Raw genomic sequence first — 18,068 nt, 5'->3', positions numbered from 1 at the left:
CACAGAGAAACCCTGTCTCAAAACAAAACAAAACAAAAAGAGTTGCCACGGTCATGGTGTCTCTTCACAGCAATAAAAACTCTAAGACAGGGCTGGAGAGATGGCTCAGCGGTTAAGAGTATTGCCTGCTCTTCCAAAGGTCCTGAGTTCAATTCCCGGCAACCACATGGTAGCTCACAACCACCTGTAATGAGGTCTGGTGCCCTCTTCTGGCCTTCAGGCATACACACAGACAGAATATTGTATACATAATAAGTAAATAAATAAATATTTTAAAAAAACAAAAAACAAACTCTAAGACACTCCTCCCCTCATATTCTTCAAATATGGTGATTTAAATTAATGCAATTAAATTAAAATTTCATTTCTTCAGCAGCATTAGCTGCATGCAGCAAGTGGCTCTGCCCACTATGGTTTGAGGGTGTCCCCTAAGGGTTAACACACTGAAATGTAATCCCCTTGTGAGACATTAGGAGGGCATACTCTGACTACAGCAGCTAGAGGCTGTGGACTAGCTAAGTTCAGGGTCCGCAGGACTCTGAGGGATGAAAGGAGAGACAGAGCAGAGGGTGAGATATCATTGTCTCAGAAAATGAGATTTCCTGGGCAGTGCTCCTCGTGGTGAAGGACAACCCTGAGGCCCATCAAGCAGCTGGGTTTGGATAAACAAACAGCGGTGGATTGCACAGATTATTAAGAAGGACAGCCTGCCTGTCTGCAGGGAGTACAGTGATTATCTCAGTGACTGGTGAGGGGAGTCAGATCGGAACGCTTGTGTTCTGAGCTCCTGATCTGGTAAATCAGAAAAGCTACCAAGCAGGCAAAGAAAGCGCCCTGGGGAATGGTGTTGGTACCTGTAGCTGCCCTCTATGTAGGTTATTCAAAATATAAGGGCAGCGCCTAGCTGTGGGGCCAGAGAGATGGCTCAGCAGTTACGAGTGCTTTCTACACAACCGTGAGGATCAGGGCTTGAATCTCAGGATACAATGTCTCATACAGGCATTGTGACCCCAGTTCTGAACCATGCAGAGACAGGAGGAGCACTGGGGCTTGCTGACTTCCAGCCAGGCCAAGAAAACGTGATCCCTAGATTCAAGAGAAATCTGTCTAAAACGAACAGGCAGAGAGTGCTAGAAGAGGAACCTAACGTTCCCTGCTGGCCTCTACATGTGTGCACAGATGTACCTGACCACATGTGCAATACATTCAAGACACAAGAGCATACACACACAAATCTTTAAAAGAAAACTACCAAAAATCCTAGCTAAAGAAATAAAGTCTTAGAATTTGGTCCAACTGTACACCTAACAAAGATAACTATGTCATATTTGACTATGATATAAAATTAATACAAGTTTTGAGTCTCCTGTTGTTGATTCAATGTGGCTAAGAACATTTATGAAAAACTTTAAAAACAAATTTTTATAGATTTTATTTTATGGTATATGTATAAATGTTTTGCCTGCAAGTATGTGTAACATGCACGGGCCCGGTCCTGTGGAACTCAGAAGGTTTCAGATCCCCTGGAACTTGAGTTATGGATGGCTATGAGCCACCATCTGGGTCCTCTGTAAGAGCAACAAGTGCTCTTAATCCCTGAGTCATTTCTCAAGTTCCCAAAGACCCTTTTTTAAAGTTTATTTTATGTGTATGAGTGTTTGCCTGTGTGTCTATCTGTGCGCCATGTGCACACCTGGTACTTATAGAGGTCAGAAGAAGGCATCAGATTCCCTGGAACTGGAGTTACAGACAGTTGGAAGGTGCCACGTAGGTGTGGGAATTGAACCTAGGTCATCTGTAAGAACAAGTGTTCTTAACTACCATCTCTTCAGCTCCTTAAAAACTTGTATAAAAGGCTAGAGAGAGTTGGTTCAGTGGTTAAGAGCACTTATTCTTTTTGCAGAGGACTTGGGTTTGGTTCTCAGCATCTACATCAGGTGACTTACAACTGCCTATAACTCCATTTTCAAGGTACTTGAGACACTCTGGCCTTCACCAGCACCTGCATGTCCATGGTGACATAAACCCACGCAGGCACATTCACATACACATAAAAATAAATAAATAAATCTTTTAAAAAAAAGTCTCTGAAACTGGGTGTGATGGCTCACACTTATAATCTCAGCACTTGGGAGTCTGAGGCAGGAGTATTGTTGAGCACTGGAAGCCAGCCAGAGCTACAGAGTGAGACCTTGTCTCAAATAGAAAATTAAAACAAAACTGAAGAGTCTCATAACATTTTTCTTCTTTCTCCTTTTCCCAATGAATTTTAAAAGATGTTCCATGGTGATGCACGCCTTTAATCCCAGCACTCAGGAAGCAGAGGTAGGAGGATCTCTGAGTTTAAGCCTAGCCTGGTCTACAGAGTGAGAATTTCAGCACAGCCAAGACTATACAGAGAAACCTGTCTCAGAAAAAAAAAGATGTTCCTATGAGACTAGTGGTAAAATATATAGAAAATCTTTTATACATGATGGAATACACAAGTTCAAGTCAATGTGCATCCTCCTATGCTCTGTAATTCACCATAGCAACCCAAAGCATTAATTAGGCAGTCAGAAATGTTAGAAAACAGCAGCCAGTTCATGCTATATCCAGCTACACAAGGACAAACTAAGAGCCCAATTTGTATCTTATTTTGTTAGAAAAATAAAACATCAGATATAGTATTTCTAGAAACTATTATTTCTACACATGAGCTAATCAGGAAAAGCTTTCCAAATGTAACACTTAACCTACTTTGTGGACCACTACACTTATGCCTAAAGTTTAAAATTTCAAATATACTTAAAGATAGTAAAGTTCTTTTGATATTTTTCTGCAGGGAAAATGGCTTTTATAGAAACAAAGAAGTGATTGCAACAAGAGTCTATGAAATGTGTGTCTATCAGAGATAAGCGCAACTGTGTGGAAAGATTTAGCCAGATAGGGAGGATAAATAAGTCCATCTGCAGAATGAAGATCAACCCCCTTTCACGTCCTTATTCTCAAACAGTAACCACCGATTACATAGCTAAGACTAAGAGAATGTAAGTGCTCTGGCTGTGCAAGTCTGCACTACTGCCACAGCCCTGCAACAGTGGGAAGGCCGAGACGTTCCATCATGACACCTAAGCCAGGTGAACATCTCCTCAGTGTGATGTACTAGGGCCAAGAAAGTGCCCAGAGATGATACTGGGGCTAAGCCGGAGCAGAGCCAAAGTCCAAAGCAAGTTAATGACAACCAACAACAATCTGAATTATCAACTAAATTTTTCAATGGTAAATTTGGCTTATTTAGTGCTATCTACATGGTTTAATGAATAGTTATTGAATTCTTACTCCTTGTAAAATACTGTTGGATAGTATGAAAACCTTAAAGACTAATTAACTCTTACTTCAATATATGTACAATATCTACTATCTAATACAATAGTTAACGATAAGGCTATGTATGATATAATGAACCACTGCCTCAACATACAGAGGTAATAATCAGCAGTTCTCATGTCTTTTTTCATAAACCATGCTATACACACACATTATATACATGTCATGTATATATATATGTATAGTTAAGCATATGCTTACATATACATAGTCATAGCTTACATTTTTTTCCACAAAAGAGGGAATGACACCATCTTGGATTTTCCGTGAATACATCTTAGAGAGTTTTGCATATGCTTCATGAAGAATTAGCCCATTAAAGTAAATTAAATTAATTAATTTAATTAAATTAAGAATTAGGCTTTGGTGGACCAACAGGAAGCTAACAGGAAGATATTGAGTTGAAGGCCAGCCTAGGCTGTGTAGTGATTTCCAGACCAGCCTAATAAGACCTTGTCTGGAAAGAAAGAAAAGAAAGGAGGAAGGGAGGAAGAGAGGAAGGGAGGGAGGGAGGGAGGGAGGGAAGAAGGAAGGAAGGAAGGCGAGAACTCACAGTGCTGAGCTATAACTGAGCTCCAGTCCTCTGTGGTGAGTGTTTAGCTTGTCTCTAGACTGTGCTGTGACAATTCGTGTTCCAGTGAATACCGGGTTTACATGTCTTTGTGTACTTGTGAGTGTATATTTGTTTACAGGATAAACTTTACAGAATTGGAATTGTTAAGTAGAGTGTTTTTCAAGTGTTCTTCATCCTGCTTCTGCTAGGCAGAGCTTGGAGGTGACATGGAATATCTTCTATACCCTCAACCAGTTTGGACCATTTCTCTGCCTCCTTCTTTAAAGTTTCCAAGACTTTAGATGCCTGTAAGATGCTGTGCTGCTTCTCCTGACCTTCTTTCCTGGCTGCCCTTACTCTCTAGAGACCTAGCTCTGCTCACCGTCCTCCCCTGTACTCTCTAGAGACCTAGCTCTGCTCACCGTCCTCCCCTGTACTCTCTAGAGACCTAGCTCTGCTCACCGTCCTCCCCTGTACTCTCTAGAGACCTAGCTCTGCTCACCGTCCTCCTCTGTATTCTTCTTCTCAACACTTCCAGAGACTTTAACACCAGCACGGCTTATCACCTAAATACCTAAGTTACGCCTAGTTTTTCTTCTACTCCTACACCATCCATGTTACAGCCTAAATTTTATTATTACTAACATGTGGGTCACCCATGAAATTATGAATTTAAGATCTCCTTTCTCCAATAATCATCCCTCAATTTAAAACTTACCTATATTAATAGTCATATGCAATAACACCCTGTACTTCCAATTTAAAACTTACCTATATTAATAGTCATATGCAATAACATTCTGTACTTCCAATTTAACCACCAATGCTTATGTCGCCATCCAGACCTTTCCTCCTATTTCCACTTTCTAGAATCCTGGTTGGACCCATTTGCCTTCCTCACATTTAACCTTGTATAAGTTAAAAAGTGTCACTGAAAACCAGACAACTAAGCTCACTTGGTATATTTTAAATTAATGTTCACTAATAGGCATTTGACCTTGCATGGAAGTTCTACTTAAATTTTTGTAGTAAATTATATTCAAATACATATTCCTATTTCACCTGTTATCCTATACGACTTCCTAATTTAGCATCTAAACTCACTGAAACTTGGCTTCCATATCTTGCTGACACTTGGGGACCACCACCAACCTTCTCACTAAACTGAGAGGGCTTTACTTTTAGTACTTGTTTTTTACATCTCAGAAGACTGGGCATGGCCTACCACGTGCTTGTCTTGAAGACTCCCTTGTCTCTGCTTTGTTGTCTTCTTGTTCTTCTCTTCTTCTTGTTCTTGTTTTTGTTCTTCTTGTTCTTCTTCTTCTGTTTTTGTTTTTGCTTTTTTTTTTTTTCAAGACAGGGTTCTCTGTGGTTTTGGAGCCTGTCCTGGAACTAGCTCTGTAGACCAGGCTGGTCTCGAACTCACAGAGATCCGCCTGCCTCTGCCTCCCAAGTGCTGGGATTAAAGGTGTGCGCCACCACCACCAGACCTCTGCTTTGTCTTCTTTTGTTTGGTTCTTGTGGAGTCTCCTAATGGCTCCTGGCCTGTGCTCAGCACTGCATTCTGAGCAATTTTCTTTTCTTTCTCCTTTAGAGCTCCTATCTGATCTACATGACCAATGTCTTATCAACTCCCAACTGAGGACAGATATATTTTGAAGTGAGGTCTTGCTATGGAATCTAGGCAAGCCTTCAACTTTCTGTCTTAAGCTCTTTAGTGCTGGGATTACTTGTGTGGGCCACCAAACCTAGGAATAGGTGACATTTCTGTTTTTATTATTAAATAGGCACCTCAACAAAATTCTTAATTTCGCCTCAAAACCTGAGGCTCAATCAGCGTACTTTCTTAAATAGATTGCTTCTCCTTCCTTTGTGCCAAGTCACTCTCACGTCTTCTGTGGACTTAAGAACCTCCCTCAGTTCTTCTTCGCTTTTCACTCACAATCAGTCTCTTACAAAGTTATCGTTTAAACACAATTTGGAGCTGGGAGTGACACAAACCTTTACTCCCAGCACGAGGGAGGCAGAAGCTGGCAGACATCGCTGTGAATTTGAGGCCAGTTTGGTCTACACAGCAAGTTACAAACCAGTCAGGACTACACCTATACAGTGAGACTGTCTACAAAAAAATGTAGCTGTACTTTGTCGCAGGGTTTTATCATGTCTTTCTATCTTTACAAAACAAGAAGGAAGCCAGGCGGTGGTGGCACACGCCTTTAATCCCAGCACTCGGGAGGCAGAGGCAAGCAGATCTCTGTGAGTTCGAGACCAGCCTGGTCTACAGAGCTAGTTCCAGGACAGGCTCCAAAGCCACAGTGAAACCCTGTCTCGAAAAACCAAAAAAAAAAAGAAAAGAAAAACCAAAAAAAAAAAAAAAAAGTAAAGAAAACCAAACTTTGCCAGTGGCTCCACGCTCCATGTGACCCAGTCCCTCCCCATGCACATGACATTCCACCCTGCACTTCTTTCTGGTTTAAAGGCAAACTCTCCCTTCTCTGAGACCTTTACTTGGGCATTCCCTCTGTTTTGAGTTGTGTTTTCTAATCACTATGTGATTGACTTTTATTTTGTAATTAAAATTTTGAATGTAATTAATTTTGAATGCCACCTCCTTGGCGAGGTTCTGTCTAGTCTAAACTTCCCTGGCCCACAGTTACTTTGCAGCTCGTCCTTCTGTTCTTCCTTTTGCAGCACTTTTGTTTACTCTAAAAGGTACCTTAAGGGTAAGTACGGGTCTTCCTGCTATTTCTACAGCCCTGGTGTCTACAATTCTTAACATACTGAAAGCATTCAATAAACACCTGCTGTACCAAAGAATAAAGCAGCATAATTAACTGTACACACGTTCAGATCACAGTGATAAGTGGAACAGAGGCCAACAGCTAATAAGCACTGTGGGGGAGAGCATCATGTTGAGCTTTGTTTGGCAATGACTCAACACAGGAAGGTTTGCTATGTACACTAATATACTCATCTGGTCCATGGCTTCCTTTTAGCAGGAAGTAGCTATTTTTTCATTCAGCAATTCTTTAGTTTTTTATAAGTTACATATTTTTTATCTATGTGTCTGATGAGCATATGCTATGTGTGTGTGGATGCTCAAAGAGGCCAAAGAGAGCATGGGCTCTCCTAGAGCTGGAGCTGAAAGTGGCCGAGTACTAAGAACCGGAATCCAGTTCTCTAGAAGAGTGGCTCCTACCTGCATCCAGCCATTCTCATATGAAATCTATAAGCACATTCATGGCTTATCAAATTAACTAAAAGCCTCAAGAACAAGGTTTTTCAAAAGCTTCTCAAATAGGTGAGAAATTGGGAGCAGTTTTACATTTTGTTATTAGCGGACACCTGGATCTTAATGCATTGTCCCTGGACACTGTTTTAGTGACTGGATCGTACTCCCAGCTACATCTGGTATTAACCTTGTATTTAAAAAAATTCTGGACCACATAGTTTTCTTTTTAAGGAACTAAGGAAAAAAATACAGTGTACAAGAATCATTCACCTAAAATCTCAAACATTTTCTTCTTTCTGAATTTCATTATATCTTTGAAATACTAAACTGCCAATTCAAATAACAGATGAATTATATCAATAGTAAAATTCTTACATCAAATTACCCAATGGATACCAACTGTATATGCTGGGTCCCTTTATGTTATGTGGTCCAATATATGACTATAATTCTTAACTAGTTAGAATTTGTATACATGTAAATTTTAAGTTGGCTTAAGTAAATTGGTCTGGACAAATTTTGTTTTTATTAAAATTAACTAAACACTGGATTAAAGTTCTAACTAAAGAAAGTTATCATTTTTTTCTTGGGACACATATGGCTTTGCTAATCAGGCCCCTCAGTTTGTGTGCTGGCCACATTTGGCAAAGTCCAATCCTCACCCAAACCAGTAACAACCTGTTCTGGCTGGCAATCAAGTAGCAAATCTATTTTGAGCATTAATGTTTGAAACGCCAAATGACAGATGCCGTAGAGCATAAGAGGAAACTGATATGTTGCTAAAATACAGAACATAGGGAGGGGTCTGAAGGATCTAAAACACCTGTTTCTTCATTGCAAAGCAAGTCAATGATTCAGGCTTGGCAGGGGAGCTCATATGTAATTCTGACATGCAAACTCAAAGACTCCTCAGCCCGAAACAACACAAGGGGGCAGCACACAACGTCTCAGTGTGATCAGGAACATGATCTAGGTTCCCTGCTTTCTCGGTGACTCTACAACTTATTTACTTATTTCTCTATTTACGTGTGTGTGTGTGTGAGAGAGAGAGAGAGAGAGAGAGAAAGAGAGAGAGAGAGAGAGAGAGAGAGAGAGAGAGAGAGAGAGAGAGAGAGAGCGCACACCCACACCATGGAGTGTGTCTCTAGGTCAGAGGCCAAGTTTGGGACTCAGTTCTTTCCTTCACCATGTAGGTCCTGATGAATTCAGGTTGTCAGGCTTGGTCAAGCACCCTTACCTGTTGAGCCATCTTTACTGGCTCCTCTAGTTTTGGTGTTTTTTTTTTATCTATTATTTATTGCTATGTGACAAAGGTGATACAGTAAGAAGATCACAAATTTGCATGACAGAACTAAAGAAATCTTCAGAGTTCAGAGAAAATCTTTGCTAACTCCTTTTAGAAAATACATACATTTAATTCTTAATTTAGTAAATGATTAGCTTCAGTCTCAAAAACTGGTGAAAATCAAACTCTTACATAGGTTGTTACAACATCAAAAAGTTGCTTCTGTAATGTGTGTTCTGAACAGTGAACACAGAAATACTTTATTCAGAGTAACTATGGACATTAAAATTTTTTAAATATTTTAATTTCTGAGTACTGGGAATAAATCCCCATGCATGGTAAACAAGCATACTACCACTGAGTTATGTTCTCATCTCTCTCTTCTCACTTGAAGCCACACTTTTCTTGCACATTTAAAATTTGAAACAGAGTCTACATTATCTAAGCAGGGTGGTCTTGAGCTCACTGTGAAACCTCAGCAGGCCTTGAATTTGCAATACTACTGCCTTAGCCTCCATAGAGGCCTGCAATGTCAGACCAAGCTTGAACTTTGATAAGTCAAACTGACCTAAGCTTGTGACACCTTTTTAAAAGACACATAGTTTATAGATTTATGGTCTGTGGATCAAAGTCCGTGCACAGGTTAGATCTGAGTTCTCTGCTCAGGCTTTACCCAGCTGAAACCAGCTGTCATCTTAAGCTTGAGTCCTCTCCCAGGTTCACCGGCAGTGGGCAGAATTCAGGAGTTTTTTAATTACAGGACTGAAGCACCCACTCATCCCTCCCTACATGGCAGTTCACCTCTTCAAGGCCAAGAGCTGGATGTCTTGGGCACGGCTAGTTTCTCTGGCTTTCTATGATCCCAGTTTTTATTTCTAGTCTTTGTCACCTTACCTGTCTCTGAGTGTGCTGGGGCCTAAATAAGGGTAGAGGTTTTCCTTAAGCTTTCCTTTGATGAGATGGTCCAGGGTCTCATGCAGGAAAGGCTGATGCTGTGTATACACATTTTCCACTCCCTAAAATATGGAAATGGTTCTTATGTTATTTTGGGGAAGCTAGCAATATAACATTTAATGATACATCAGAAAAGGGGATATATATTCAATAGAAACTTTAAGGGACAGAATCAAATATGAATTGGACAGGAATCAAACAGAATCAAATAGGATGTTTGTGTGTGTATGTGCAGGTGGGTAAAGGTGCATGCATGTGTGCATGGATGTCAGAGGTCAACACTGTTGTCTTCCTCAATGGTTCTCCAGCATATTTTTTGAGACGGGGTCTCTTATTGAACCTGGAGCTCACAGATTTGGCTAGACTGGCTGACCAGAGTGCTCCAGGGACTCCTCCCCCTCTTCACTGCACATACTTCGGCACTAGGGGGTACAAATGCACACTACTATATTTCCTTTTTCTGTGTTTGTTGGGGATTTAAACTCAGGTTTGAGCAGCAGACACTTGACAAAATGAACCATCTCCCTAGTCCAAAATTTAAAAATATTTAAAAATTATTTTAATTAGAAAAAAATTTTCCAGTCTTACAAAAGTACTAATTTGTTGTTGTTGTTGTTTTTCAAGACAGTGTTTTTCTATATAACAGCACTGGTTACCCTGGAACTCACTCTGTAGACCAGTTTAAAGGTGTGCACCACCACTGCCCGGCCAAAAGTACTACATTTAAAGCTAGTTATTTTCAATAAGGTTTCAGTTATTAAAAAATCTGGACTCTTTTATCTGTCTGGATCTCATTCTTTTGTGAAAATGTTAAATAATAGGCAAAGCAAACATAAAGAAAGGGCTGTGTGCAGGAGCCAATCAAGCCACGGGAGGTAGAAAAGCAGGAAACACAAGAGGAACTGCAGGTAACAACGAATTCTGAGCACTGTGGAGAGCAGGTTAGGGGAGAGGCAGCTCAGGTGATAAGATACCTGCTTTAGATCCTTCTACCAAGTAAAAGCACTGCACCTAGTGGAGCCCACGACAGCACTGTCAACCTGACAGACTCTAAATAACCTGGTAGACGGGCCTCTGGGCATGCCTGTGGGAAGCTGCCTTGACTGTGTTTATTTATGTGGGAAGACCATCTTAGTTGTGGGCAGGAATCAGCTAGTAAGTGGAGAAAGTGAGCCGGCAATGCGCAGTCTTTCGACTGTGGGCGTGAGTGACTGACTCCCTGGAGCTGCTGCAGTTTTGACTTACGGCAATGATGGCCTGCATCCAGGACCTGTGAACTAAACAAACCCTTTCTCCTTTAAGTCACTTTGTCAAAACATTTTCCTGCAGCACCAGGGAAGAAACTTAGACACGCCCACTTGTTACCCCAGCACTGGGGGCTGGGGGGGCTCCCTGGAGCTCAATGGCCAGCCAGCCTAGTGGAGCCTGAAAGCCCCAGGCCCCAGTGTCAAAAAACAAGGTGGCTGGCTTCTAAGGAATGTTACCAAAGACTGACTTTCCTGTACACACACACACACACACACACACACACACACACACACGAGAGAGAGAGAGAGAGAGAGAGAGAGAGAGAGAGAGAGAGAGAGAGAGAGATTAACAAATTTTAAATTACAAACGCAGTACAAAGAGCCGTGACTAACTGTTTACACAGTTATTTCCCACTCAGCTCCCTGACCCAGTGCAGCCCAGAAGGCAATGTTTCAAGAGTTCTCTTAGATTTCTCTGGGTGGACACAGCACTACAATCAGGAATCTACTGTCAAGATCTCATCAGCTCATACTCAGACTCGGGATCTTTAATTGTTTCAGACTTAGGAAAGCACAGGAAAGGAAGCTCTACCTTCAGTCCTTTGAGAAACTGTTTGGTAATAGCTACAGCGTCTTTGGGGCTGAAGAGGTCACTTCCTCTAACCCGTTTGCCGCCGTATTCAACAACTGCTGACACGAGCTACACAAGAAAAAAGGAAACAATCTTTATTGCTTAGGTATCAGGAAGCTCATTGTATTAAAAATAACTTAATAACTTTAATAATTAAAAATGAATTCAATAACAATGAAGACATGAGAGGACAGAACCATATGCCTTGTAAATAAACAGGATGATTTACCTGTAACAGACTTGGGCTTCATAAAATTTGGTGACAGGTACTGTGCTATGTTGTGTCTGTCCTCCCAGCCAAGCAGCTGCTATTAGGGAGCTCAGTTGCACCTCTTGCAAAAGGGCTCTTTCAGTGGGGCATGTTGACTGTGTGCCCTCGCCTGAGTAAGCGGCTGCTACTTACCACCTGCTGTATGCACTGTAGCCCCTCCCAGAGGGAGGCAGAGTTGCCTTAATAGAATATGGCATCTGGGAGGGGCTACAGTGCACAGGGGGTGGGGGGATAGGTGGGGGGGCGGATGGGGGGACAGGGACGGGAGAACTAGAGAAGAAGACACCATCTGTACAGCTATGGGGAGCCCTCATCCTTGCTAGGTAGGTTTTCCAGGTATGGCCTTTTAGGGAGGAGTACCCATACCCCTGTACATTATCCCTCACCTATTCTCTGTAAGGAAGCCCAATAAACCAATTGGTTTCCTGGAGTAAACTTTGGTAGAACTGTCTTGGCTTGTTGTTGGACCCTTAGGAAGAGGAGTAGACATCACTTAAACCAAATCTCCCCCTGGGAAGGAATTTTAGCCACACAGCACATGCCAGTAATTCTAGCAACTGGGAGGCTGATAGGAGGGTCGTAAGTGTAAGGTTTCCCCTGGGTCACACAGTGAGGCCCTCGCTCAGTTAAAATAAAACACACACAGGCACACACATCAGGTCACCTTTCGATACTTCTCAGAAACGCCCTTGCTCCTGAGGTCCACTAGGAGTCCCGGAAGGCTGTTGCTGCTGTGGCGCTCATAATGCAGAGCGTAAAGCATCACCAGGCGAGCTGCGTCGAATTCTGTGACTTTAGGGTTCTGCAGCAGTCTCTTCACATTCTGAAGACAGACAGACAAGGTTAACCCTTTCACTTGAGTGAACTCTTGTGTAATGCCCTGGATCTGAAGCTTCCTGGGCGGTAGAGACACATCTCAGCTGACATGCGTGCAGGCCATCCTGTTTTAACTATAGAACAGCAACCGCTTCTTATTCAATGGAAGAGCTAAATAGGAATAATTCCTACTGTAATAGCTTTAGGAAAAATGAATTCAGCAACTGTTGCTCTTGCCTTTCATGACAGCTTGACTCATCTCCTTGGTGAGGCAAAGAGCACAGACTTCGTCCACTGCAGCTGACAGAGTGCACAGGAGAAATGACCAGTCCGGTCAAAGACGGCTTTCTTCCTGTGCTGCTCGTCACTCTATACAAATAGTCACAAGTTGGGAGATTTACACAGGGCTGGGCTTAATCTTTAACAACATGCCTCAAAATAGTTAAGAGAAACGTGTGTCACAGCATGTAACCACTAAGTGGAGAGCGTACGATCTAAGAGGCAGGAGCTGAAAGCAAAGGGACAGAATAGTCATGTTTGGACTTTTTCATCCTCACAGTAAGGGCCTTCCTACATGACACATATTTATATTTATTATACAGTAAAAGCACATAATTTAATTTAAGCCAAAACTACATTTTAGGCCCCCAGAAGGTACCATGCCAGGCACTGCTGGGGAACACTGATGTGTTTGGACCAGTTTCTGTCCTCATTGAGTTCATAAACTCACTGAGGGATGAAACACACACACAAGCCACTCTGCCGCAAAGAATGTTGCTTCAAAGTGTGTTAGCTTAGTGACACTGAAAAATGTGGACACGAATCAGTTAATGCAGAAGATATATTGGCCCACATGTCAACTTTTCATTGTGGACAGGCTTCCTTGTTATAAAAGAGGACAAAGTGCCAATATGTCAGTAAAGAAGAGACAGAAATCCTAGACAAGGGCTCTCTGACTTTAGGAGCTGCCACACTTCCCACCAGGTTAAGGATCCGGGGAAAGCGCAAAGGCAAACAAGGATGCAAAGATATTTCATTGCAATCAAATAAAAACAAAACAAAATAAACTCCCAAATGACTGAGGAAGGCAGCCTGAGGTGGTATCTTCACTTTTGACAAAATTAATCTCTACAAAAAGTGAACAGTTTTAGGACTTTAGAGCCTAAAGAAAACATTAACCTCAAGAATAAGGCCGCGGAGATGGGCTGGGTTTTTGCTCCATGTGCAAAGGCAGATGAGCTACTGTGGCGCCATTACTTTATTTAGTATTTTGGCTTTTTGTGACAGGGTCTCACTCTGTCATCCAGGTTGACCTGGCACTTGCTATATGGACTTGTGGGGTTTCTCATGTGTATGCCTTCAAGTGCTGGGATTCCAGGTGAGCTACCACATCTGGCTATTATAATTGGAGCACTATTATTATTAGTGCTCCAATTACAAAGTTAGATAGTTTTCTATTATTTTTAAAGTTAGACTTTAAATGATCAGCTTATAGTCCTTCCCCCATAACTTTTATCCATATCTAGTACATGGTTTTGTAGAATGTGAGCTTCTTGGGAGAAATGTGTAGTGCTATAAAAGCATTTCACCACCATCAGCAAAACCCAACAGTTGGAAAATCACTGTAAGTGGGTAGGGGGTAGGGACAGAAGATGAGGAAGTGCTCTGGCTGCTGAGGAGTCAGGGAAGCCTTCATAAAAGAGGCAGCAATGGGACTGCAGTGGCTGGGCTCAGAGCCACAGTTAGTAGAGACATAAAAATCAGAGGAGGACGGGACAGAGTAGCAAGACCCCAAGAGGCACTGATTCTGGGGTCATAATAATCGCCATAGCTTAGCATGCTTTCAAGACCTTATTCCATTCTGAAGCAAGCTTGAGCCCTGAGAATATGCTCTCTTCACTACCTCTCAGCAGCCATGTCCAATATGCAAGAATTCTTCTAGACCCAGGCACAGAGACCAGAAGTACACAGGGGATGCACTCAACTAGAGAGTTCTGAGAGGGACCCCTGCTGCTTCTCCAGGATAATGTCTATCATAATCTTTAGGGGATCTAAAAGGGAGAAAACATCACTTAAACACTACACTCATAAGAATTTCCTTATTCTCTTCTTTTGTGGTAACTTTCCCACAGAATACAGCCCACTGGGGATATCTGTTAAAAAGTCCCAGTATTTCCTATCATAATGTAAAGACATTTTAGGGCAAAATTGATCAGATATGTACATATATGTAAGCCCTCCCCCGCTTCTCAACCAGCCTGGCCAATTTAAAGCAGTGTGAACTCTCATTGGGTTGCTGCTCTGGCTCCTCTTCAGTGTCTGAGCTCCCTCCCTTGACGCCATCCTCCTTTCCCGGCCAATCTACCCAGTTTCCGGCGGTGCCATCATTGTCCTTTAAGCAGATCTGAAGTGCCCATGTAACTAAACATGGACACTGCAGTGATGGCTTTGTGATCGCCTGTCCACGTCCTTTCTACTCACCTCTCCTGTGTCCTGAATCTTGTCACTATCTTCCTTAAGACTTCACACTGGCAGTAGACTTCCTGGCTGGACTCTGCTGTCCCTTTAGGAACTTGGCTCAGACCCTCCTTACGAAAAGAAATGTATAGGTACAAGCTAAGTTCTTGCTTCTCTTTCAGCTATGCAGTCCTTGGAAAAGTGGGGTATTTTTGTTTGCTTGATCCCATGTTATCCTTGGACCTCTTTTTGAATTACTGCCCTTGAGACTACCTGGCATGTCCACTTGACTAACAGGGCGAAAGTAATGTGAAGATTTCAGGATTCTAACCAAAGAAGAGGAGAAGACAGGGTCTGTACATGGTGTATTTATTTGTTGGAAACAACTGATTTTTATGATGGATGTTTGATTATTCTTTTTTAAGATTCTCTAAGTCTTGCCACTATAAACAGAAAAAAGGGCACTACCATATAACAATGGCTGGATAATGAACAAACCAGCAAATTACTGTCTACTTAAGAAGTCAGGATTAGGGAGGCAGAGGCAGGAAGATCTGCAAATTTAAGGTCAGCCTGGTCTACCTAATGAGACTCTGAAAAAACTAAAGTTAGGATTGTAGCAGTGAGATGTCTCAGTGAATAAAGATGCGTGTCTCCAGGTCTGAGGATCTGAGTCTGATCCCTTAGATTACCCTTCCACAAGGTGGAAGACAACCAACTCCCACAAATTGTTCTCTAATCGCCAACCTCCCCCCCCCCAAGTAATTAAATAAGGATGAGCTGGTAAAAAACAAAATGAAAGAAAACAAAAACTGTTTATGCTCTGGTCTTCCATAATCCAGAGACCAGTAAAGCAAAGCAAACACACTGTCTTTGGTGGTCAAGTTTCAAAAAGGAGCTAACAGGCCCTTCAAAACCTCAAGTGAAACAGCTCTTTCCTGACGTCTAGAGAATCTTCTGTTGTTGAAGGCTGACTATCACCCTACTTCTCTGCTTTCTCTTATCAGAAGCAGCATTGCAGCACATTTTTTATGACATAAAAACATCTAAATTATTGTGTAGATTACAGATGAACTCAGTGGCTATGGGAATCTCCCTCTTATCCAGTTCTAGTTCAGTCTTTAGGATCCCCTCCCCCACTGTGCGAATAACAACTAAGCAGCAGGTGAGGACAGCGAGGTGGGACAGCAGATGGCTCAGCAAGCTGCGGGAATCCAGCGACTCTCCCTAGCAGTCGCTGGGGGTCAGAGAGAGTCCTGGGAAATGGTGGGATGGACTCCCTTCTGTGGACACGCACATGCTCCAGTGATCGCACACCACATGTTATTTCTAATGAAGCTCTTCTAGATCAAACTCCTGTTAGTTTTTATGTAAGTGGTTAGAAGTGGCAGAAATTTATAGATTAATTTTTCCATGGGATGTATGAGCATTTTTTTCTTTCCATCATACACTTTCTATTCAATAAAGCAAACCCCATTTCTATTCAAAAGCCTCAATTCATTACTTCACGATGTTACTATCTAAGGTCAAGTCATCTGGGGTTGGGCCCCTGGCATCTACTCACAATCAAACAAAAGTTCCCTTTATGGACTATTTAAATCACTCTGCAAAGAAATCCTCTGCAGTCAGGAGAGCCCAACTGCTGCTGCCTGTCAACTGCTGCTGCTGCCTGTCAACTGCTGCTGCTGCCTGTCAACTGCTGCTGCCTGTCAACTGCTGCTGCTGCTGTCAACTGCTGCTGCCTGTCAACTGCTGCTGCCTGTCAACTGCTGCTGCTGCTGTCAACTGCTGCTGCTGTCAACTGCTGCTGCCTGTCAACTGCTGCTGCCTGTCAACTGCTGCTGCTGCCTGTCAACTGCTGCTGCCTGTCAACTGCTGCTGCCTGTCAACTGCTGCTGCTGCCTGTCAACTGCTGCTGCTGCCTGTCAACTGCTGCTGCTGCCTGTCAACTGCTGCTGCTGCCTGTCAACTGCTGCTGCCTGTCAACTGCTGCTGCTGCTGTCAACTGCTGCTGCTGCCTGTCAACTGCTGCTGCTGCCTGTCAACTGCTGCTGCTGCCTGTCAACTGCTGCTGCTGCTGTCAACTGCTGCTGCCTGTCAACTGCTGCTGCTGCCTGTCAACTGCTGCTGCTGCTGTCAACTGCTGCTGCCTGTCAACTGCTGCTGCTGCCTGTCAACTGCTGCTGCCTGTCAACTGCTGCTGCTGCTGTCAACTGCTGCTGCCTGTCAACTGCTGCTGCCTGTCAACTGCTGCTGCTGCTGTCAACTGCTGCTGCTGTCAACTGCTGCTGCCTGTCAACTGCTGCTGCCTGTCAACTGCTGCTGCTGCCTGTCAACTGCTGCTGCCTGTCAACTGCTGCTGCCTGTCAACTGCTGCTGCTGCCTGTCAACTGCTGCTGCTGCCTGTCAACTGCTGCTGCTGCCTGTCAACTGCTGCTGCTGCCTGTCAACTGCTGCTGCCTGTCAACTGCTGCTGCTGCTGTCAACTGCTGCTGCTGCCTGTCAACTGCTGCTGCTGCCTGTCAACTGCTGCTGCTGCCTGTCAACTGCTGCTGCTGCTGTCAACTGCTGCTGCCTGTCAACTGCTGCTGCTGCCTGTCAACTGCTGCTGCTGCTGTCAACTGCTGCTGCCTGTCAACTGCCGCTGCCTGTCAACTGCTGCTGCTGCCTGTCAACTGCTGCTGCCTGTCAACTGCTGCTGCTGCTGTCAACTGCCGCTGCCTGTCAACTGCTGCTGCTGCCTGTCAACTGCTGCTGCTGCCTGTCAACTGCCGCTGCCTGTCAACTGCCGCTGCCTGTCAACTGCTGCTGCTGCTGTCAACTGCCGCTGCCTGTCAACTGCTGCTGCTGCTGTCAACTGCTGCTGCCTGTCAACTGCTGCTGCTGCCTGTCAACTGCTGCTGCCGCCTGTCAACTGCTGCTGCCTGTCAACTGCTGCTGCCTGTCAACTGCTGCTGCCTGTCAACTGCTGCTGCTGCTGTCAACTGCTGCTGCTGCCTGTCAACTGCCGCTGCTGCTGCCTGTCAACTGCTGCTGCTGCTGTCAACTGCCGCTGCCTGTCAACTGCTGCTGCCTGTCAACTGCTGCTGCTGCCTGTCAACTGCTGCTGCTGCCTGTCAACTGCTGCTGCTGCCTGTCAACTGCTGCTGCTGCTGCCTGTCAACTGCCGCTGCCTGTCAACTGCTGCTGCCTGTCAACTGCTGCTGCTGCTGTCAACTGCTGCTGCTGCCTGTCAACTGCTGCTGCTGCCTGT

The 18,068-nt window shown here is 43.6% G+C and overlaps 1 protein-coding gene across 3 annotated transcripts in view; it reads right to left on the bottom strand.

Moving 5' to 3' along the window:
* Vps45 (vacuolar protein sorting 45 homolog) overlaps positions 1 to 18,068 on the bottom strand; it is a 64,754-nt gene that overhangs the window by 25,524 nt on the left and 21,162 nt on the right. For 2 of the 3 annotated variants that reach the window (XM_075978102.1, XM_075978103.1), the window contains 3 exons: positions 12,207 to 12,365; positions 11,233 to 11,340; positions 9,334 to 9,455 (listed from right to left, as the gene is read on the bottom strand). In XM_075978102.1, the coding sequence (XP_075834217.1) occupies positions 9,334 to 9,455; positions 11,233 to 11,340; positions 12,207 to 12,365 (389 nt within the window). The remainder of the gene's footprint in view (positions 1 to 9,333; positions 9,456 to 11,232; positions 11,341 to 12,206; positions 12,366 to 18,068) is intronic. The other variant, XR_012911200.1, reaches the window with a different exon arrangement.

The sequence above is a fragment of the Microtus pennsylvanicus genome, chromosome 7 (genome assembly GCF_037038515.1).
Source record: "Microtus pennsylvanicus isolate mMicPen1 chromosome 7, mMicPen1.hap1, whole genome shotgun sequence".
NCBI lineage: Eukaryota > Metazoa > Chordata > Mammalia > Rodentia > Cricetidae > Microtus > Microtus pennsylvanicus.
This window is presented reverse-complemented; position numbering and strand designations above follow the sequence as displayed.